The sequence below is a fragment of the Ambystoma mexicanum genome, chromosome 6q (assembly GCF_040938575.1).
Source record: "Ambystoma mexicanum isolate Mex_15411 chromosome 6q, UKY_AmexF1_1, whole genome shotgun sequence".
Lineage (NCBI taxonomy): Eukaryota > Metazoa > Chordata > Amphibia > Caudata > Ambystomatidae > Ambystoma > Ambystoma mexicanum.
The window spans coordinates 1,307,024,323-1,307,047,676 of NC_090937.1; the positions used below are offsets into that span (position 1 = coordinate 1,307,024,323).

The 23,354-nt window shown below is 42.2% G+C and overlaps 1 protein-coding gene across 2 annotated transcripts in view; it reads left to right on the forward strand.

Moving 5' to 3' along the window:
- The window catches only part of LDB2 (LIM domain binding 2), a 1,443,494-nt gene that overhangs the window by 1,228,692 nt on the left and 191,448 nt on the right, over positions 1–23,354 (forward strand). For both annotated transcript variants that reach the window (XM_069631913.1, XM_069631914.1), the window contains exon 5: positions 19,477–19,560. In XM_069631913.1, the coding sequence (XP_069488014.1) occupies positions 19,477–19,560 (84 nt within the window). The remainder of the gene's footprint in view (positions 1–19,476; positions 19,561–23,354) is intronic.

The following is a 23,354-nucleotide window of genomic DNA, read 5'->3' on the forward strand; positions in this document are numbered from 1 at the left end:
TGATCTGATTTGGTACTTGGAGTTTATTCTTTTATGTGTTTACTATTGGAACAGCCCGGGTAGACGGGCCAAAGTGCACAAAGGAAGACATTTTCAGAGTGCTAATAGACACATTGTGGAGGTGTAATATGATGAAAATAATACAGCCATCTGTATGGGGAAAAAGCTATTTATTGTGTTGGAGAAGTAGTCCTTAATAAAATGAATTTCAGTTTATATGCTTTTTTAAAATGTATTTATTTTCTTAGTGTATGCAACTTAAAGTATGCTGTTAAAGTAGTATCCCTGTCTTGTGCCTTTTCTGCAAGTAATTGTATGTTATCATTGTTGTAATACACCTTTTGTTTGCCTGGAAGATGAGCTTGAAATCGTATTATTGTATGCGTAAAGCAACAGCGGTATCAGGCAATAATGTCCCCATACATAATGTCCCCATACATAATGACGCTAGGAAAAGCCATTGGCGACATTATATATGGTGACATATGTGTGGGGACGGGATGCAGGGAGGTCCCCAGCTGCCATTAAAAAAAATATTAAAAAGCAGCAGTTGCAGGGTTGTCCCCCGGATGTACAATGTAATGATGTCTCTGCAAAAAACAGTGACTTTTTTGTCAGGTGAAATGTTTGCAGAGACATTATTACATGGGACCGCAAAAGCTCCCTCTAGTGGTGGTAACAGATGAATCGGGCGCATGACAGCTTCAGACAAACATACTTCTGCCTTTTTATTATATAGTATCAGTAATCTGTAAGATACCACCAGCACACACTCCATTGGGGCACAAGCTTCACAACTGGGAGAAACAAAAGGTGGGAATCACACGAAAAGGGGAAGCAAAGGATGAATCAGAGAAAAGATATGGGGCCCCCTGACCATTTGCCGTTATCATCATTGGCTTCACACTTCTGTAAATGCGGAAAGTCATTTTTCCAACGTACCCAGAGCTACATGAAGTTGATAGTTGTCACAGTCTCAGCAGTACAGTTTTAAGTACTCACGTGTTTTCCTACCTCTCTAAGCTTTAGAAGAAGATCATTTCAGAGGTGAAACCCTGTGACAGCCAGACATTTTCCTCCATGACATAGTCTTTAGAGGTGTGCTAACAGAGTGTCATTTCCTCTGTGAATAAAGATTTATTGATCTTGTGAGAGAGGTAGGATGGGACTCTTACCCTTCAGGGGCCAGGAAGCCAATGCAAAGAGACCTGAACAGAGACCCTTACAGAATATCAAAGAGTAGGTTGGGTAGTCGTGCAGTCAGGTGACTTGCAAAAGAAGGTATAGTTGGTATATGACCTGGTATATGACCTGGGGTATGAAAAGTACATAAACTGGGGACAAAGAGAGAGCCAGCCATCTACTCAGATATCAAAGGATGGAGGATTGGCTAGAGGGCAGTAATTCGAGTGCTAGTTAATAGGGAAGAGCCTGCGTCGGGGGTTGTGATGTAAGAGATGGTGGACACTCCTTCAAGTTGCTTGAGGTTGAGCTTGAGTGGATTCGAATGAGTGAATGTTGGTGGTGCTTTTAACGTCAGCAGGTAGGCAGTTCGAGAAGGGGGAAAATGAGGGAGAAGGAGCAGAAGTGAGAGGATAACATTAGGGGTGAGGTGCAGACAGATTGATGTGGGTGCTGCACTCTAGGGTGAAATGAGAGGTGTAGTGGTAGAGAGAAGATGACAGATAGGGGGGTAGGCTATGAGGCATTTGACAGAAGGGAAGAGGTTCGTGGGGGGCTCTTGTGCATCGATTGCCACCTATGTGAAGATGGCAAGGAGAAGTGGGGGAAGAGCAGAGAAGATTCTGGTGGGTGCATGTGGCCATGTCAATAACCTTGTCTAGGGAAGCAAACGAGTAGGAGAGGAGAACTATGAGGAGACTAGAACAATAGCTAAAACGTCTAACGAGCAATGTTCTTATTAGATTTTGGATGATTGTGGGACGGGAGCATTGTGAAAGATTTCTATAGGTAGTAACAATAATAATAATAGTAATAATAATAATAATAATAATAATATAGCAAAAATAATAATTATAATATTAATTTCATATTTTGACATAATCCTTCATGCCGGATTCAATCCTATTCTTAGTTTTGTAATACTAGATGTTATGACACTCTGTTTATTAACCTCGGAGGGATGAACGACAGAGTTCTTCCTGACATATTCACATTTGGCAAGTGTAGGCTAGCCACATGCATGAGTCATTAACTTAACTTTGTGGTATCTTCCCAAATGTGGAGCAATACCTTTTGATATGCGGGAATTTATTTCAATAAGGGATATCCATTCAATTCTGTTGACCATGCTTTCAAATAATTATTAATGTTGAACTCTGCAAAGAAAACAAACACAGCTCTAACCCTTTATTTTCTCTAGTATCCACTCCTTTAAAATAGTGAATAGGAAGAGGCAGGTAATGGTGTGGGCCAATTGTTTCTCTCAATATGTTTGCGGGATTCTGTCATTAATTGCATTTAGATGTTGTCATTTATTTGATGGCATATAATGAATACATCTATTGTCTGCACTGTACTTGGCTATGGTTCTGTAGTTGTTGCCATGCTATCATATTTGGTTTGTTGTGATATGTTATGTAATACATGCTTATTTATTGCACTATCACCATGATGTTCCCTTGGTAGGATGACCAGACGTCTCGCTGTTGCTGGGACTGTCCTGGCATTGGGTCCTCTGCCTAGAGAGATCTTTTTATTTATTTAATAATACTTAATGGGGCAAGAGAGGTTGACCAATGGCAGAATCGCATCTGTGATTGTATACATTGTGACATCTTGCACGTTTATCAATTTACTAACACGTATTAACCAAATTAATTTGATAACAGTTTGGCAATTTCTCATTAGCACCTAAGCCAATCAGGGGTGGGTTCCAACTCCAACTCCCATCCTATCCATTTACTAATTGCTGAATAGGTGAAAAGGAAACACATGAGCAGCCTTGAAGGCAACCAATGGCGAGTTGGAAGAATTAAGTAATTTGTATTATAACAAGTTGCTCCTCTTGTTTGTAAGGAGAAATTAAAGTTTCTTCAAATGTTTACATGATTCTTAGGATTTTCCAAAAATTGTAAATGCTCTTATTTCCTTGAATATTTCATATACATGTTACTTCACATGTTTAGTCATGAAATGAAATGAAGTATTTTCAATATTGAGTGAATGTCCACTGGTATGCTAAAAGTTATATAATCTGTCCTTAATTCCCTCGACACGTGTTTCTCCAGATGAAGTAATCTGGTTCTTCAGGAGGCTTTAGAGTAACTGTGGGTAATACACCATAGAGGTAATTGGTACTTGATAGTCATTGTGGGCAGGGTCTATGTGTTCAAGATAATTGACAGATACTGGTAGTTCTCTGTTTAAAGTCACTTCTTTCCATTGGGATAATATAGAAGGGGATGTAGTCCTTTTTGTTTAGCTTTAAAGGCTGTAATAGGCTTTCTTCTGCACAGTTATTGAAGATAAGGCTGCTTGGTGGTTTTCAGCTGCTTGGCTCAAGCCACCAAGCAGCTGACAACCTTCTCTGCAATAACTTTGCAGAAGAAAGCCTACTACAGCCTTTAAAGCTAAACAAAAGGGACTACATCCCTTTCTATATTATCCCAATGGAAAGAAGTAACTTTTTTGATCTTAAGTATTGGGACTGCTAATAGCACCAAATATTAATGCTTAATAGATTGTTGTGTTAAACATAGTGTCCTAACTTCAATATGGTGGTTCACATGCGCCTAATGAAGGCTAGCATGAGACCTAGTACAGTTTTTCTGATCTCCCTGAAGGCGCTTGCTTTTTTACATTTCAGTAATTAATCAATTGTAGATTTCTGTAATGTTCTGCTTCCGCATAAAAGAATAATTTGTTAATCTCAGTAATGTTCTGCCTATTCCTGAAAATAACCTTTCCACTCTCAATGATGTTTAGCGCCTTTATAAGAAAAACACTTGTCCCACTGTGAATTTCTGCTCCTTCATCCAAAGAATCACATGACTCACAGAGATGTTCTGCTTTCTCGCAACATAAACATTTTTCAATCTCAGTGTTTTTCTTCACCCTCACAAAATAATCAATTGTCATTTTTAGTGTGATTTTATGTCGAGAGGCAGAACAATAACACAGAGTGATAAGTGAATATTTTGTGAGGGTGAAGAAAAACACTGAGCTTTCCTGAGGCGGCCAACAGTCACTGTGTGTGGCAAGTGATTTCTTTCATGAGGTAACAGAAAGTCTTGAGTTTCAAGTGATTATTTTGTGAGGAGAAATGAAAAAGTAAATTTTTCTTCAGGTGTCGAAAATCACAAAGCAACTCAAATTATTGTATTTGGTGAGAAGGCTGAATATCACTGGGAATGACAAATTATAAAGTTGTAAGTAGACAGAAAATCATGGAGAGTTGTAAACAATGTTTTTTGTGGGGAGGCAGGAAATCGCTAATTGTGACATAAGCAGCAAAAACCTCCAGGTTATACACAAGGACATATATCAACACTTGATGTAGCGGAGCAAGATAACACAAGTTGTTCACCTCACCTTCTAGTTCCATTGAGTCAGACAGTAATGATGAAAAAGAAAAATAGTGTTAGCTTTTCCTCTATGGCAAAGCTGGAAGATATATTTGTGGAAGACTCCACTGATACCCCAAAGGAACATTAAATAGAGATATTGCAAGGAGGCACAGAGCGATATAAGACACAGAGGAAAATCACATTGCAAGATAAATATTTCATCATCCTGTGTACAATCTCTTTAAGAATTGGCCTTTCAGTGGCGGCAGCACCACCACAAGATTTAAATAGTACACAACAGAGACCTCATAAAACAGCTACGTCCTAGGCATATGTCAGCCCACTACCACAATGAAAATCCACTGCATCGAATGTATTCACACTGTACACACTTTGAGTGCATTTTTCTACTTGAACAGTGTGTAAATGGAGCATGTTCCATGAGAAGGCTGGGACACACTTGCATACCTCCTCTGTGTGAACCCATATGAGACAGCACTATCTGTGCATATTTATGAAGAAATCCTGGAATATCTCCCGAGGCCCCTCCTAAGTCACCAGCAGGCATGTGTCTGCCACTACAATGCACCATCACCCTGGGAAATCTGCCTTTCAATCACTGCCGGGCCCTGTCAGTGCCCCAATGGTGCATACAGATTCATCAACAGCCCCAAATATGCCCTCCCAGTCTCACCAAGGCATTTGAGCGTCGGCAGACATATCAGAAGGCACATTAAAGGGTGTGCCTGCATTATTTTGTGGAAAGACCTGGTTTAGGAGATTGGAGAGAATAAAAGATACTGTACCACGGTGATTGTTGCAGTCAGGAAGGCACTAGACTGGAGCAAGGGGAGAAAAGTGCACCGCCATGGCCATTTTCACCAGTGGACACACCAAAGAATAAATTGCCTTACTGCACACGGGTTTACAATCCCTTCTACCATCAATGAGTAGAAATCCCAAGGCCATATCAGGGATTCACGATTCACCAACAGGGTACTTTATGCATGTGACAAACTGACTTCTGCCTTGCAGGAGTACACAGACGAGTAGAGGCTAAAGCTCCTACTCGGTCCTCACACTTCTACAAACCAACAATTAACTAAATCTTAAAGGAAAAACAGGCAATGTTAACAGATATACCTCTTTTGCCGGTTGTGGTAAAATGGATCAAAAGAAGGCTGTACTGCCAACAGTGGGTGTGAAAGTGATACCATAGCAACCCAAACAGTTAAATATAACAGTCCAAAAGAATGGAATGCCCAATCAAGGTTCTATAAATACATATATAATTAAATTAAACACACCATATGCAATAATAACAAAACAGAAAAACACTACACAAAACCCACCCTGAGAAAAGAACACAGAATGGGCAAGGATAGACACATGCAGCACTCTAGGTAATGAATAAGAAGTGAAAGGTAAGTAATAAACACAGTGTTAGTAAAAAAGGATTTCTCTGGTGCAAAAAGGATTGAAGGTGACACATTCAGACTCTAGGGCCCAGAACAGGACCAAGAGGGCAGTTAATAGCCAGTAATACCTTCTTGCCATTCTTGGTGGTTCGAAAGCATCAAAGCAGGCTTTTTGGTACTCTGTGAACCGGTTGAACCAAGTTCGGGAGCAGCAGGTTGTGCAACACTAAATGGGGAAGGGGCATACAGCTGGATCGAAAGGGTAGCTCAGATCAATTCGACAGTAATGTTCGAGCAAGGCAGTTCGGATGGCACACACAGGTCGGTTCGAAGATCAGGTCTGGTTCTAGACGTGGTAACTGCTGGTTAGTCAGCATGTGATGCTCCAGCAGTTCGAGTCGTGGTCCGGTGATGGATCGAAACAGGGATCGTGATGATCGGAGGTGCGGTTCGATGAAAAGGCAATTCGACGTTGAACAGGTCTGAGTCATTCAGTAACAACTGCTTCAGGTCGATGCGTGATGCAATGCATCCAGAAGTTCGAGAAAAGCGAAGCCAAGCAGGTGATGGGCTCAGCTAGGGATGTTATGGCATTGAACTAAAGCTTGTTGCTTTTGTAAAGATGCTCAATGAAGGACGAATTTTAAGGGTCATCTGGGTCAGTTCGGCAATCAGCTCGATGTCGAAGAAGCTGGGATCTGGAGTTGCAGTTTGAGTCAGGTGGTTCATGCAGTGTTTGAAGGTCCCAGTTGGATGAGTCCACCAGGGTCTAGTTGACAGTCGAGAACATCAGCAACAAAGATGATAGGGGTTCAAAAATCAGTTTGATGGGTGCAAGTGCAGCGATGGCTTGTTGTTCAAACTGAGGCAATGACACGATTAGCGGAAGTGGTACAGCAACAAACTGGTTTGAAAAGTACAGCACAGAGGTGTGTAGACCATGTGAGTGTTAAAGGCTGCATGAGAGGGTCCTGTCGGTGGGTCTGGGATGAACAAGATTAGATCACTGTTCATATCAGTGTAATAGCAAAAACATAGGGATTCTGGTTCGCTTGACTCTCAGGTTGCTTTGAGTCCCACTCCAAAGACTCAGGGATATGATTCAGTCCTTGATCTTGATCTTGTTCCTCTCCTCCCTCCCCCTAACCTTTTGTTAATCTCCAGCACTACCAGAAATGTCGTCAGACCTTGTACAATAGTCGCTTGTTATGCTCCTCTTCCCACTCCCCTTCCCTTGCACTTTCAGAAATGTTGTGAGGCCCAGTACAATAGTCGCTTGTTATGTTGCTTTCCCTCCCCTCCTGCCCCCTCTCCATCAGCTGTTGTCAATTTCCAGCACTGCCTGAAATGTTGTCAGGCCTAGTACGATAGTCGCTTGTCCTGTCTCCTCTCCTACCTCCCCCTCCCTTCTGCTCCCTCTCTCCCTTATTGTCAAAAGCTCTTGCACTATCTGAAATGCTGTCAGGCCTAGTAGGATAGTTAATTTCACATTCTCAAAGCCTTATAAGAATGTCATTGTATTTTTCCCTTGCTCCCTCCCTTGCATTGAAGTGCTTAGAAACACATTGGGCCTCATTACAACTCAGGCGTTAAGGGTTAACGCCACCGTTAACCCTTAACGCCTGATTCTGATTTTAACGCCTGCTTTTAGCAGGCGTTAAAATCCATGGCGCTAACCTGCCATGGTGCTAATTACGCCGCCGTAATTTACGGCGGCGTAATTAGCGCCTTCCCCACTCCCATTATGCCCTATGGGGCAAAAATGGGAATGGGGAAGGGAAAATGGGAAATGGGGATTTACCGCCCCACTCACCTTGGAATGGGGTGGTAAATCCGCCATCCACCATGGTGTAAACGGAGTTTACACCATGGTGGTAAAGTTGGTGCACTTAGCACCAAGGTTGTAATGAGACCCATTGTGTATAGGCGCTATAAAAATAAAGAATCAATCAATCAATCAATCAAAGGGGCCATTGCCCCCCAGGCTGACTGGACTGTTGTCCCATGGGCCAGAGCTCCAGAATGTAAAAACAATAATTGAAAAAGACGAAATCCTTATGATTCTAGCTTGCCACAAAGGAACAGAGTGCTGCAAACCCTGCTCAGATGATATGTAAATGGGGCAAGGCATTCGTCTTGATTTCAGCAATGTTCTGGAAGTGCCTGGGTGGCCCCCACGCATGGGAATCCACAGAGACTGAGCAGAGTAGCAGTCTAGGCTACAGGAGCATGTTCATACCACCCAGAGGCAATGCATGCATATAAATTACATATTCTGTGAAGCTGGATGGCAATGTTGGCACCACTCCTCCCCATACACCATTGGTCTGTTGCAATCCATAGTAGCTTAACTTGCCAAATAAGGGTCCATATCTTATTAGAGATTGTCCTTGCTTTGATTCTGTATGAATCTTTCCCCAATGTTCTGGTGACGTTCTTGATCACTAAGTGTGTTCATACAAAAAGAGTTTTAATAGCACCCTGAATTGCACCCATGGATGTTATTTATAAAGTGGTTATAGAAATGGCTGTTGGACTGTTTGTGGTACTTACTTTTGGACACAGTTGAAAAACATACATTGAAAGGTGTAATATTCAGTTATTTATTATTAGAAGACAGCAAACTAAGGTGGTCATTCAGAGTTGGGCAGATAGTTTAATATCACTGACGAAAGTTACCAGCTCCGGTGATGGTATTTCTAAAAATCTGCCCTACTCGAAGTTTACCACCAGCAGAGGTGGTATTTCTGGAATATCTCCAGGGCTATTGCAGAAATACAACCTTCAATGGCAGTAATGTAGAAAGGGTTCTTTCATTATTTTTTTTTCAGCATCAATGTGTAGGGAGAATGAGTATGTACAGTATTGTCCCACAGTTTTACCCACTCAGCATGGCCCTTTGTAAAAGCTTTTCTCACTCTATTAAAGGGTAGCACCTGTGCTTTAGTTCTGTATAGTAAACAGAAAGATGTCAAACATTTGTGACCATTTTGGATTGTTTACCTCAACCTTCTCTAAACTACCCTCTAAGTCTGTGATTGTTTTTTTTTCCTTATCCAGAACCCTCTTCTCTCATGTGACCAACAAATTAAACACATGCCAATCAACCCAAGATCCAGATATATGGATAAAAAGTCATATGAACACAGATAGATCCTTCAACTTATACTTTACACTGTCACAAATACACTAAAACACACTACCCCAGACACAGTGCTGAATCACACACGCACACACGTCACCTTATTTGAAAACATAGATCAATAAAATAGGCCACTCTTGCTCCCTCGCCATCACCAGGTCCAAGGCATATTCCCCGTGCAGTTCGCTCTCTCTGCTTCCGTGAGTTTAAATATGCAGCCGTCTTTCCTAGAAAGTGCAATTTGGGAGCACAAAAAAGCAACGCCCCCTCGCAGTCTTTCATCCTTCATTGATGAAATGCAGACTCCACAGCTTCAATTACCAGCAAGACCCCAACCATGGCCTCTTATCATGTTTGGCAGAAGCTGACTGGCAAACCAAGGTTCTCTGATGTCCAACTGTATACCTGGGCAACAGAAGTAGTTGAGGGCTTTCTATGGGCTCGGTGTGATGGGCAATTAAAGGGCGTGAGTGGCAAGGAATTGGTGACTGAGCAATATGGGCATGGGAAGGATGTGTGTGTAAGGGAAGGAAAGGGGTTGAGTTAATAGTTAATGGATTGAGTAAAAAGGGAACAGGGGTCTGAAAGTAATTATAATAAACAGGGAGACATTGCGAATGTGGTTCAAGGGAAGGACACGGGAGGATGATGGGTAATGAGGTTAGGGCAAATGAGATGGTGTAGACATCTGGAATGGTAGTTAAGCAGGCTGGGTGAGTGTTGCTGAGATCCATGTCTGACCTGCATGCCACTGCACCCAATTCTGGGAATGGCTTGACACCCTTTCTTGTTTCTGACTAATTGATGCACACTTGCCTTATGAACATATGCTTTAATGATTACTTCTCATATTTTTTCAAGTTACTTTATCATGTGACTTGCACCTTTGAAAGTACACACAAGTGTCCACACAAAGGTTGTAATTATAGTAACTTTTCATTATAAATATAATCTTAGTGTTTTTCTCAGATGTGTCTGCCTCAGGATAGAGACGATTAATATGCTTCCCCTTGTAAACAGCCAGGAAGGCAGGGCTCAAATCCCCAGCTTCCACACTTCATACATGATCTCATCCTGAACAAATCGCACCTTATTTTCCTTAACTATCTGTAGAAAAAGCCCTGCTCATGTGGGTTTAATAATTATAATTGTAACTATTTATGTTAAGCATACTATTCAGGAGGCAGGATGACAAGTGAGGCTCTAATGTTATGGGGTGGGACACATGGTGCAGGTATGGATTTTGTGTTGTGGTCTGGAGAGACAGGAAGCCGGGCATGGGGCTTTTGCCCTGCCAGCTCATGCTGGGTTATGAGAGCAAACCTAGACCCGCTGGTTCGGCAATGGCTCTGCTCTACCAATGATTGTTACAACTTTGTCACCTCTTTACATTTTTCTAAAGCTAAGGATGGGAGTGGATGAAATAAAGCCTGCCGTCAAATTGCAAACTGTAACACATTGAAAACATGGCTCAAATCCCAGCTTTCCCATTTCACCAATTATATTATCCTGCTAAAATAATGTTATTATGTTTGGTAAGTGGGAGAATTTTCAAAGAAAACACAAGCATAACTGAAAAATATGTTGCATAAAAGTAATGTCAATAATATCTGCTATATATTCTTGAGAATATCTGGGAGGGGGAAAGGTTGGTATTCCGATTATTTGCTTTGGGAGTTGGCGACACTGCGCTGTGGGCTTGGTCCATTGCACTATGGTCCAGAAAAGTAAACTTTCCGACCAGTCTAAATGATGCCAGTTCTCCCTTGGTGTTGCCTTTGGCACTCTCGTCACCTTCTGAACCCCGCTTGTATCTATCAAATCGTTTTTCTACCACATTGCACCAGCAGCACTTATTGTCAATTAATCTCAAACAAATCCTCAATGCTGTGGAATCCTTCAAGCTGCAGCATCTTCGACCAATGCATCGAACCACCAGGACCTTAGCATCGAATTGACCAGGACCTCGACTGAAGACACTGAAAGCATTGTATCACACAGCAACTCCACCTTGCAGTATTCATCATCTTAAACCAGCTTAACCTTGAATCCAGCCCTTGTGGACTCATCAAACCTCAATGCTTGAATTCTGCATTGACCAAATACAGAGTTCCTATTTGAATGTGACTCAACACCGACTCACCACCTGGATCAATGCATCTCGCCGCTCTCGAACGAAGTTCAACTTGCAAGGATAGCTTCTAGAAACCTGGTTTGATGCTGTTGAACCACTAAAGAACCAGAATAAGGTACTGTTGAGAAGCACTGTCCCCAACTGGTCCCCATTTGTTAGCACAGTGACTGATAAGCCCCTTTCTCCCCATTTATGAACCAAAACATTTCCTTTTGAGTGACATTGCTGGAAATGCTTGCCATTTCAACGCTGCTTTAGTTCTGAGAGTGATATCACATTCATGATCACCATTCTATGTGTTATTTCCACAGGGCGGGTGTTTTTATTTCAGTTAATTGCATAAGTGTTTAATTAAAGTAAATATATTTTTATTGAACCCTTGATTGAGCATTCTTTTATTTTGAAGTATTTGTATTATTGCGCTTTGAGTTGCTAACTTCATCACATTCACAGCCCTCTTAAGAGATTAGCTTTCCCTCAGCTCACATTATCTCAAAAGGCAAAGGACGTATATCTCCTGACTGTGTATGTTTCACCTTTGTTTGGGAAAACGTAGTTTGTAGTAGTGTGAGGACTGAGGTGGAAGTTTAGCCATTACCCATTTGTGTACTCCTCCAGAGCGTTAGTCCTTCATTGCAGGGGTGTTAGCTGCAAAAATGTATTCAGTGAGTTCCCTGCCGGGATTCTACTGCCAGCAGATTCACTTAGGGTGGGATAATACCATACATAGGAACAGGAAGTGAACATGGCTTTTATAGTGCTTCACATTTTTTTTTGGATAGTCGAGTCTTCTAGCTGGCTCTTCAAGGACCTTAGGTGAAGTTCAAGAGTGCCAACAGCAGATCTGAATCACCACAAGACTTGAGACTCACTTTAAAAAATGAGGAAGATGTCGAGATCCTGCGATTGGCATGATTTAAGGAGTCCGCAGGTCTCTTTTTGGGGAACGTAAGCATGTCTAGCCAGTTGATGCATGGTTCAGTTAAAAGAATAAGTAATGTGTCCTCAAGCTGCAAGTACATAGTATGCACTCACTGTATTTCTTCCAGGAAACATATGCACTTGCTCCATTTCCTTATCTGCATTAAAGCCGAGTGGTTATGGCTCTTCTGCTTGACTTAGTAGGTGACGACTATTGCTGATGTTGTTGATGAAACCGAAAGCAACGGGTTGGTTCTCGTAGCACTGCATATTATTAAAGTGTAGATGAAATCCCAGATAAGAGCCGGCCATTGACTCCTCTTACCCTGGAGGTACTGCAAGTCAAAGGGCCTCATTACGAGGCTTGCACTCCCGTAATGAAGGGTGCCAGTTTGGGACTGGCACCATTCATTACGGGATGCCTGATTACGAGGTCCCCTAGCGGGACCCGGAACAGACGTCTGGTAAAACCAGACATCCTTTGAGGGGACCAAGGAGCCCTATGGGGGCTCAAATGGTAATGGGGAATGGTTCTGTGCATGAGGAATTACCAGGTCCTCCAAGGTCGGAATGACCCGGTAATTCCTCATTTACAGAACCCGGTACTGGAACCGGATATGGAGGCAGCCATGCCCGTATTAAGGCACAAAGACTGCAGACAAAGATGATCTGTACATGGTTTTACATTCACAGACGGGCTCTCCCCAGATAACTAAAGAACAGCTACTTTAGAGGTCTCTGATTGTAGTTAAGTGGTCACTCTGCATCAAATTCAGTGAGAAGCAAACAATGTACATCAGCGTATTCTGACATGACATTTCAGCATTCAAACGATTTACTCTAATTTGTGTTTCTATAAAATTATCCCTGCACGTCCGTTCAGGGTTCCCTGGCCAACATTTTATAAAGTCCATGCAGGTGTTTATAGTCAAATGTCCCCTTGTTGACTTCTTTCCTTATATCGTGTGTATAAATGGGTTTACATGATGCCATATGTAATGGAAGGCCAATTAAAAGAATGTACATTTTCGCTACAGGATGTGCATACTAGACAGTGGTGGGGTATTGTGGCACCTTCCAGTAGAACCTAGATATAATAGTCTCGATTGCAACGTATGACACTTTTGCACAACGACTAGAGTGATCCCTCACACTTGGTTATTATGCTAGCTCGGGCTGAGAAGCGTTGTAATCTATGAAGGCATACATTCTTAAATCATTTGCTTTTGCAGTTTTCAGAAACCTATTACCTGGTTACATGTTAATTACATAATCATTAGTCATTTCATTTCCGTGCATAACTCATTGCATATCCTTGACTCCAGTTCACTGGTACTCATTGGAGATGTGCCTATACTTCAGCACGAAAGACCGACATGACCTTGGGTGCACACATTAAATACATTTATTTAGAGGAAAGGAAAGGAAAACAGCGCTATAATCATCTCAGACCAATTCAATGGAATGTTGCCAGAACGTTTGTAAAACTATGTCCAACAAACCTTGTGGCCCTTGCAAGCAGTCATCCTTTCTAAATCAATTCTACTTCTGATATAACGATTCGCACCTAACATTACATTTCGCTAAAAACGTTTTCTCTCCTTCAATCTCTCTCTCTCCTTCTCTTTCTTCTCCATCTAGCTTTCTCTCACTCTCTCCTCTCTTCCTCCCCTCTCTATCGCTCTTCGTTTTTTTCTCCATCGCTGTCTCTCCTCCCTCCTGGTTGTTCCTTGCGGTCTCTCCCTCCTTCTCTCTTTATCTCTCGCTTTCCCTGTCTCATTCTCTCGTCTCAATCTCGTTCCTTCTCTCATCTTCTCCTTCTATCTCTTCCCTCTGTCTTTCACTCGTTCTCACTCCCTCGCTCTCATTCTCTGTCTCGAACTCTCTCTGAAATTGCTCAGCCTAATTCTCAGTCTGACTTCTTAAGAGAGTTAACTAAATGTTCTTACTTTTCGGCCCTGCTAGATCTGCTCCAAAGATGTCTTCTCATGATCTGTGTCTGCGTTTGATAATAAATGCTCCACTCCATCTTGCTTTATCATCCCTTAACACTCGCAATGATATGTTTTGCTCCATTCGAATCATTTTGGTGACATCTATTGAGCCTGGAAAGCCTCCTCTTCAGAAAGTAGAACATGAAGGCACCTCTTAGCACTTATTCCCTTGAGTTTTGGAAATCTCTTGTAATTCTTCTCACATTAGTGACATGTAGTGTCTGAACCATAAAAATACGATGCTTCTCAAAGCGGAGGCTCTGTCAGGAGAGCACTTAATATAATTGACCGTCCCGCCCCCGCAGTGCAGCACCTCCCGCCAGACCATTTGTAATGACAAGGCTATTTAATTTTTAATCTTTGCAAGTTGTGACGTTAGTATAATTCAATTAATGCCATTATTCTATTTATGAAATGTAGAATTCATTACATCCAAAAATTATACATTTAGCTATGTATGGAAGGTTTTATACATATGTATTTTCATTCAATCTCTTTGTGTTTCTTAGTAGCAAAATGTTGCAATAGTCCAGGATAGCACAATTCAATGCATACTGATCTGTGTTTTCTTGGTACATGTCAAGAGTTTAAGTCTTATTCTGTGATCTCAATTAATTAATTGGGGTCTGAATGTATTTATATTACATTGGATTACACACTCAAATAAGAAACTATGCTCTTGTATGTTCCGAAGTATTACCTCTGCGTGTGTGCAAGTCATGCCTATGTTACCGCCATTTGATTCAATTTCATTCAGTTACTTCAATTTCCATTTCCTTTTATTAGTGCCAGCTCAACCCCTAAATGTTTTCTACTGTCCTTATTTACAATTATTCTCACTTCCACATCTATGCTGATCTGTGTAAACCTTACTGCAGCCTTTGTAATATCATTTTGTTTGATATTGCTAATTTGTGATTTGTGTAAGGGCGGGCCCCTAGTCACCTTAATCCAAAGCAGGCACACCACCTGACGAACAAGTGCACCTTTTGTACGTAAAGCAAGTTTTTGTACAATAGTCCAGGTAGCAGTTAGATGATGCCGCAGAGTCAAACTAACCCAAGTCTCATAGAACCACATAAGTTATGATATGATATATGATATGATATTTTATTTGTAACACCCTCCTACACAAGTGTTTAAGAGCGTGACAAGGCGAGGGAGGGGAACAGGGGAGAACATAGCAACGATCTTACTAGGCCCAGTGACATTGAGAACGTGCAAGTGCATGGGAAAGGGAAAAGGGAAAAGTGAATGGAAGGAGGGGAGAGTGGAAAGTGCGGAGCAGAGGATAACAGATAAATAAATAATAATAAATAAAACTAAATAGATAATTGAGGCAATAAAGAGTGGTAGTGCAGCCAGCAAGTGGCAAGTGCTGTGTTTACTGCAGCAGACTGGGTCAGTCTAACTAAGTGCAGAAAAAGAAGAAAATGTGGGGGACTGTATGGGTACAGATACAGTCACCAGTGCAAGGGGGGCCAAGAGGCAGTGCAGGAGGGTTAGAAGGTACCTGGGCCCAGGGGACAGGGGGTGGCCAGGTGCACAGTGCCAAGTGAGAGCGGAGTCAGCAGGGGAGAGGGGCAGCGAAGGCAGAATCAAAGAGGAAGGGCTTGAGGTGCTTCCGGAACCGGAGATGGTTCTCCTCAAGTTTTAGAGAGGAAGGGAAGCTGTTCCAGAGGGAGGCCCCAGCCGAGGACAGAGATCTACCCCCAGCTAGTTTCTTTGAAAAACGACTGACCCTGAGGGAGTTAGAGGGGCAAAGAGCTTGAGAGGGGAGGTATTTGCGGAGGGATAGCTGAAGGCATTTTGGACCCAGATCCCAAAAAGCCTTGTGCACAATGCAGAGGGTTTTGAATTTAATCCTTGCATCCACTGGGAGCAACTGGAGAGATTTCAGAGCTGGAGAGATACGATCCCAGGGCTTGAGGCCAAGGACAAGTCTTGCAGTCCTGTTCTGGATAAGTTGCAGAGGGCGGAGGGCAGAGGCAGGTAGATTTAAAAAGATGTTGTTACAATAGTCCAACCTAGAGAGCACCAGAGCTTGGGAGACAGTGAGCTTCTGGGGGAAGGAGAGGAAAGGCAGACAACCTACATTATATACATTTTTACAACATTTAAAACACTCTCCTATATTTTATTACCATCAACATGTGTTTGGACAACCCCTCTACAAAGAAATCCAATATTTCTCCAATTCTTTCATTCTCATTGGTCATTGATTATCTTAACTACCATCTTCAGATCGTATTCAGAGTACACCCCTTCTCGGCATTCGTCCGTGGTACATTGCGACATCATCACATGCAAAGATTCCGGAAATGCAGCTTATAGGGGAAGAGGATGCCCGTGCAGAGAAACAAAGGTGGGTGAGATACACAAACACGAGGGGAGCTAAATGAGAAGACATGTTAGACATGGATTGATAAGGGGAAGGTGTGGAAAAAGGAAGTGGAAGAAAACGAGAAGAAAAATATTCCAGTCACGAGAACACAGATTTTTGCCTAAGAGAAGAATAGTGGAAGCCTGGAGATTAAGGAAACATGAGTTTTCTTATGTTGTAGACAGCAGTGGACTGGCCTAAAGGGAACTCTGGAGATTTCCCGGTGGGCCTCTGCACCCTGTGCCTCTTTTGTGTGGTATTTCCAAATGTTCTCATAGCAAAAACATTGGGCTTGCTGAACATGTGTCATGTGGGGCAACTTTGCAAATTATTTCCAGGGCCTCGTTTGGCCCCCAGTAAATTATTTTCCAGGGCCTATTTTAATTACCAGTCCACCCCTGGTTGTAGAGTTGGAATCATTAGGCACAAGCAGACGAATTGTGGCAAGTGAAAGAAAGTGAAGAATCAAAAGGCAACTCATGTTTGTGGGTAGAGGTAGACAGATGAAGAACGGTTGGGTAACCAGACAGGAGATTAGCACGACGACAGCAAGGAACATGATCATTTCTCTTTTATAGGCATTTAAATGGAGAGAGTGAGAACACTCAGAGTTTAACAAAAGAAAGGCAGTTAGAAATAGAAATGTGAAGTTGTTCAGACAGGAGCGTGTAGGAAAGAAAGATCATCAGTCTAAAAGTGGCAACTCAGACTATTTTATTTCTTATATACTGCAAACATAGCTCAAGTGCAGCAGAGTGCTTTGCAACAGGCATGTGCCAGCATGGGGCTTGCTATTTTATACAGTAGTTGCTCGGGTGACGGAGGGATTTTTATCAGTCTGGCAGGTATTGTGAAAAGGGTATTGTTTTTAGTGTTTTGTGTATATGTAGCCTGGTGGGGGTATTTCAAGCCTCTGCCGGTATTATGTTCCAGATGGTCAGAGCTTGGCAGGAGAAGGACTGCTTGTGAGTCTTCTCTTCAATGGCTAGCTTAGACTCCAAACCTTCGATAGTTTTGCAATATGAGGTGCAGGAGCTTCCAGAGGTGTAAAGTTTATCTGCCAAGTGTGTTGGGGTTGAAATTGGTTGAAATTGCTTTATCAGTGATACATGCAGTTTTTAATATAATCCAGGCAGGTAGGGGGAACCAGAGAAGCTTCCAGTGGAGGTTAGATATGGTCGAACTTGCGGGTGCCTGTAATGAGGAGGGATGCCTTGAGCAGGACTAGGTGCATAGCTGCAAGCCCAATAAGGAGGATGATTCCCAATTCGATGTACGAGATCACAAGGCCTTGGACCATTATGTGGAAATCATATGGTGGGGATAAGAGGTTTAATGTTATACAGAGTGTAGATATTTTTACACTTACTTTTGGCGCATGTCTTCCAGCCATTGCGTCATGAGTTTTTGTTTGGTTGGGCAACCGAAGAAGATGAATTCACTCTTGGTGGGGTTCAGTTTGAGGCAGGCATTTAACATCCATGTTTGGATGGTAGACAGGCATTCATGGAGGTGAGCAATTTCCTGAGGGCCACTGACCTTAAGGTACAGGTGAGTGTCATCAGCATACTGATGGATGGCTATTAAGGAGTTGTTTAGGGGAGAGTTCCATGCATAGATTAAGGACAACTAGAAAGAGGATGTCACCTTGCAGGACCCCACACAAAACTTGTTATTCAGTTGGACCACAAACAGAAATTGGGAGGAGACACAGGCAGCTCAGACAACAGAGATTGTACAATTTGAAAGGCAAGAGTCAAATCAAGACAGAGCAGACACAGATATACCCACAGAGAAATTTAAGATGACAGAATAAAATGGACAACTATGTTAAAAGCAGTCTTCATTTGGATTTGAGATACACATTGTGTGTTAATGTTGTGCATGATATCACTGTTTTTGATGCTATTCATTTAAGTGTCTAAGCATTTCATGTAAAACCATTGACATAAATAAAAAAAATGAAAAAATGAAAAGTGGCAGGTTGGTCGAAAGTATAAGAAGAAATGAGAGTTTAGCATGGTGTGCAGACGTGAGGACATTGGTATCAAGAGGAATAATGGTTATTGTAGAGTGTGTGCGCTGAAAGCCAGATTGACAACTGTGAAGAAGAGAATTACAGTTCAAGTGTCGGGAGAGCTGTAAGTCAGCAGCTCAATTGAGAATTTTTGAGAGGAAAGAAAGAAATCTGGAATGATGTCTTTGGATTTAGCTTTGAATGAACCCGAACTCACCTCTGCTCTCAATCTCCCTGTACCCTTCGCTGTCTGCTGTGACCACCAGTCAGGATCTGAAATGCAACCTTTGGGTATGACTCACCCAAAATCTCTATGAACTTCAGTGTCCCCCTCAACTGCTCTCCTCATTATTCTACCCACTGAGGGGTCCAGTGTTCAGTTTTAGCTATGAATGACCCTGACTCCTCCCTCAACCCAAGCTTTGAAATGCTTTTTCATTGCAATGCTACAAATCACCACTAACAAAATATGGATCAATTTGAGTTAAACAAATTCCAAATCAATGAAAAATATTCTGTTTTGGGGGGCTGAGGAGCAATCCCTCTGTTTTTCAATAAGCCTAAAAACCTCCCCACCCGTTTTACCCCTTTACCGCACCCCCTGCACACCTTTTTATCAAATTTCGGTATTTATTTTGCTGTTCATGTTTCAGTAAAAAAAACATTATCTGTAATTTATTCGGTAAAATCACTGGTTACTATACTTCAACATGTGAGTACACATAAACTTCTGGACTAGCCAAATGTTTCTATTATTTGTATTAGGTTTAACTAAGTCTGACTGGCAGAATTGTGCCAGTTCGATTCTTGCTGCACGTTTGAAGATGGACAGATGCAGGTTTTGTCTTCTGTTGCTATGTAATGTCATGAAATGCTTATTTGAATTGACTCAGACATAGTATTCGAAGAGTAAAGTTGAATATTCTTTGTTTTCAAAGGCGCAAGACCCTCAAGTACTGGAGCAGTTGTCCAAAAATATCACAAGAATGGGCTTAACCAATTTCACCCTCAACTACCTCAGGGTAAGAACGCACTGCTGGCTTACAATTATGATTTCCCCACAAAGGTGCACCCTTTACAATGTCAGCAAGGACTAATGAGAAGATGGCAGATTTATTGAAGGAGGAATTCTTCAATTCAATGCAAACTGTTATTTCTATGTAAGGGATCGAAATGCAGATTTGATAAGTAGACTGTAAAGGTGCCACCTGGGTAGAGGGCACTGGCCAGTGATCAGGAGTGGCTTTGATAGAGCAAGGAGGCACTGGAATATATGCAAACAATGTGCAGCAAATTGAATTTAAGCATGAGACTCAAACCATGTCACTTTTTTCATTAAGTATAATAACAAAGTAATTTGGCCGGAGCATATTTTCAGTACATTCTAGATAACTACAAATATAATACCTTCTCATCCTGGTCTTAAAAATATGCTCTGTAAAAACAATATGAATTAATGGGTATCTGCTTGCTATTTTGCCTGTAATCAACTTGAAAATTTGCCATTATTTCCCAACGTTTAAAGAAAAAGATCCCATGAGAAATGTTTTCCAGATCCACATTTGTGATAATCGCAAATGGCCAACAGAGCCTGCATAGTTGAGCGTCAGAGTTGCCTTCGAGTCAAAAGTAGCTGCAGGTAGCAGTCTGCGTTAAATCAAGTTGGGTCTTCTCATCTGCAAGCAGGTGCCAGATCGCTGGCAGTTATGTCTATCCCTGTTCTATGGTAAAGCAAACTTGACCTTGAGCATGGCTCTCTGCCGCATTGGAATGGTTCTCTTCTGAGCCATTGTATCATAGCCCCGTCTATTGCAATATGACCATGAAAGAGCAGATTGTCATGCCAACTTCCTCTACGGGAAGAAGAAACGTTCAGGTACACCTGATATGCAGCATGCTGCACACTCTGAAGGGAATTTATGTCTTTCATGAACATGTTATAAGTGACCAATTAAAGCATACATAATACAATAATTTTAACAGGTCCGACTTCTGGTAATTGCTCAGAATGAATGTAATGTAGCAATTCTGAAAAATGCTGGGTCTCTGTATAAAATTAAACATGCCATAGCGTTGGCAATGGTAACAAAAACACCTGTAGAGCCAACCGTCATTCAATGCAGGGAGTCGGTGCCAGGACGTAAATGTAAACGGAGGTGGGCTATGCATAACACCACACATTATGTTGATGTTACTTTACTTAGGTGGATCCGGGTTGATTGACCGTGACAGAAATGTTTGAGGGAGAAAAGACCGAAGAAATAACCCTGAACATTTCTGACTTGACCCCCAACCAACCCACAATCACCCCCCATGACCACCACCCTACTTACCCTGCGGCAACTGCCGACTCGCTGTGTCCCTGCAACGCCTATTCCCGTTCACTTCTGTGATCGAGAACAGGCGTTGCAGGGTCCTTTCCAATTTTCTTTTGGATCGGCTGCGTGCGGCACCCCTGCAATCCCTGCTCACAAAATAGTGAATAAGGGTGGGGGGGACACCGCTGCAGCTCCCAGCACCGAATGCATGATTTGGTGGAACTTTTCGGCCGTTCGGAATTTTCAAACAGCCAAAATTCAGCCAAATCACGCATTCAGGATTTTAATATCGGTCATTTTGGACGATTCCACTTATGTAGCGTGAACCACACACCCAAAGGTTTCTTGGTACTACTTGCAGGTGAAGAAGGAATCACACAGGTAAATTACATTGATGAGCATTATCCTTCAGGTTCCACTCAAATGAATATTCATATCAATTCATAATGTTGCAGTTACCAATACAGTTTCTACATCTATATTGAAGTTTCAGGTTGTGGATGTTGTGTTAAAAACATGAGGGTTTTCTTCAGTTTCAAGGAGTTTGCTGTATTTGCATATCTCCCATGACTGAGAGATCTACAGCCATGGAGCAATTTCTGGGAAACACCACTCTTCCGTTTCATGTCAGTTAGTCTTTGGGGTTCCATGTAATAATGTTGCCACAGAAATCTCGCCATGCAAAAATATCGCCGAAAAATGGCCGTTTTTTGTGGCGACATTATTGCATGGAACATGCGGGGGACACCCCCGCAACCCCCAAACTTTTTTTAAAAAATTTTTTTTTTGTTGCCCCTGTCCCCATATATATGGTCACCCAAATAATATCGCCACAACATTTTCCCGGCGATATTATTGACGGCGACCATATATATGGCGATATTATTACCTGATACCGTCTTTGGATGACCAGCTGGTTGTTACTGTCAGATCATTGAGAGTGAGCGGCGAGGTATCAGTATATTTTGTTTTGGAGGTAGTTATGTTATGTTATGTTATTGTTATGTTATTTTTTCTTGTACCGCGCCAAAGCCCGTAGGCATCCAGGTGCCGAGAGACAGGTATAGTGACCAAACTGCTATCAGGAAATCATACTAATTGAAGAGATATGTTTTCAATTGTTTCTGGAACGCAAAGAGATCCTTAGTCTTACGCAGGGATGCAGGTAGCGCATTCCATGACTTTGCTCCTTGGGTGGAAAAGGCACTGCCGAGCCCACGAGATCGTTTCACTCGATGTTGTACTAATAAGAAGTCTTCGGCTGACCTAAGATCTCTTTATGGCTGATAAATACTAACAACATCCTTCAGATAGGTAGGAGCATTCCCAAAGATGCATTTATGGAATTTTTTTTTTGCCCCTGTCGCCATATATATGGTCACCCAAATAATATCGCCACGACATTTTCCCGGCGATTTTATTTACGGCGACCATATATATGGTGATATTATTACCTGATACCGTTTTTTCCTAGCTGCCGTAGTGGGTTCTAAACGTTTCATCTGGAAGATGATGCGGATGGCTTTATTCTGGACTTTCTGTAGTTCTTGGATATGGGCTTTGCTTGCCCCACCTAGGAGCGCATCATAGTAGTCCACACGTGGCAAGATAACAGCTCTTACAAGTTTAGTGCGATTTTCAACCGAGATAATTGGGGCAACCTGCCTGAGCACTTTAAGATGATAATTTGTGCTCTTAGTAATGGCTGTGACATGAGCTTCACAGTCTAGGCTATTTCCATAAAAGTGCCCAGGGTTTTGACTTTCTGCACAACCATAATATAACTGCCATCTATCCTGAAACTTACATACTCTTGGTCCAACTGAGTTAGTGCCTGGTGGGGGCCAAATAGAATAAGTTCAGTCTTTGAGGCATTCAAGCAAAGCCAATTTGTGGACATCCACTGCTTTATCAGTTAGTACATCATATTCACTGCTCGTTGGTCAGTTAAGTCTTTTTCACACCTTGATGAGCAACTTTAATGTTACCCTTTGGGATATCTGCTCATGCAGATTTTCTGCATTCAGACCTAGCATCACCAGTGGCGTCTCCAGACTCTTTTGACTGGGATGGCTGAAGTGGGTCTCTCACTTATGCAGAGGTGGCACGATAACTGCCCGCTCCAAATCAAAACCTTTCTCTGGGCTTTTGGCAGGTTAGACACTACACTGGCACATTAGTGCCGCTCAGATTAAGACTGAATTGCACCTATAGACGAAAGGTTGGTTACTCATCATATAGCTCAAATTAAAGTCCCGCCACATAATGATCATAGTTTAGGATAATAGGGTGGCACCTGGTGTGGCCAATCAGATTCCAGGGGTAGCACGTGCCACCCCAGGCCACTCCCTGGACACGCCTATGTCATCAGCCTGCCTGCTGTATGACACACTTCCTGACCATTGCATGTTTTTCTGTTGTGGATGAACAGGAGCAGGTACTTTCACAGTGTGAGCTGGAAGAACAATGGAATGGACACATTGCTGACTTGTTAGGAC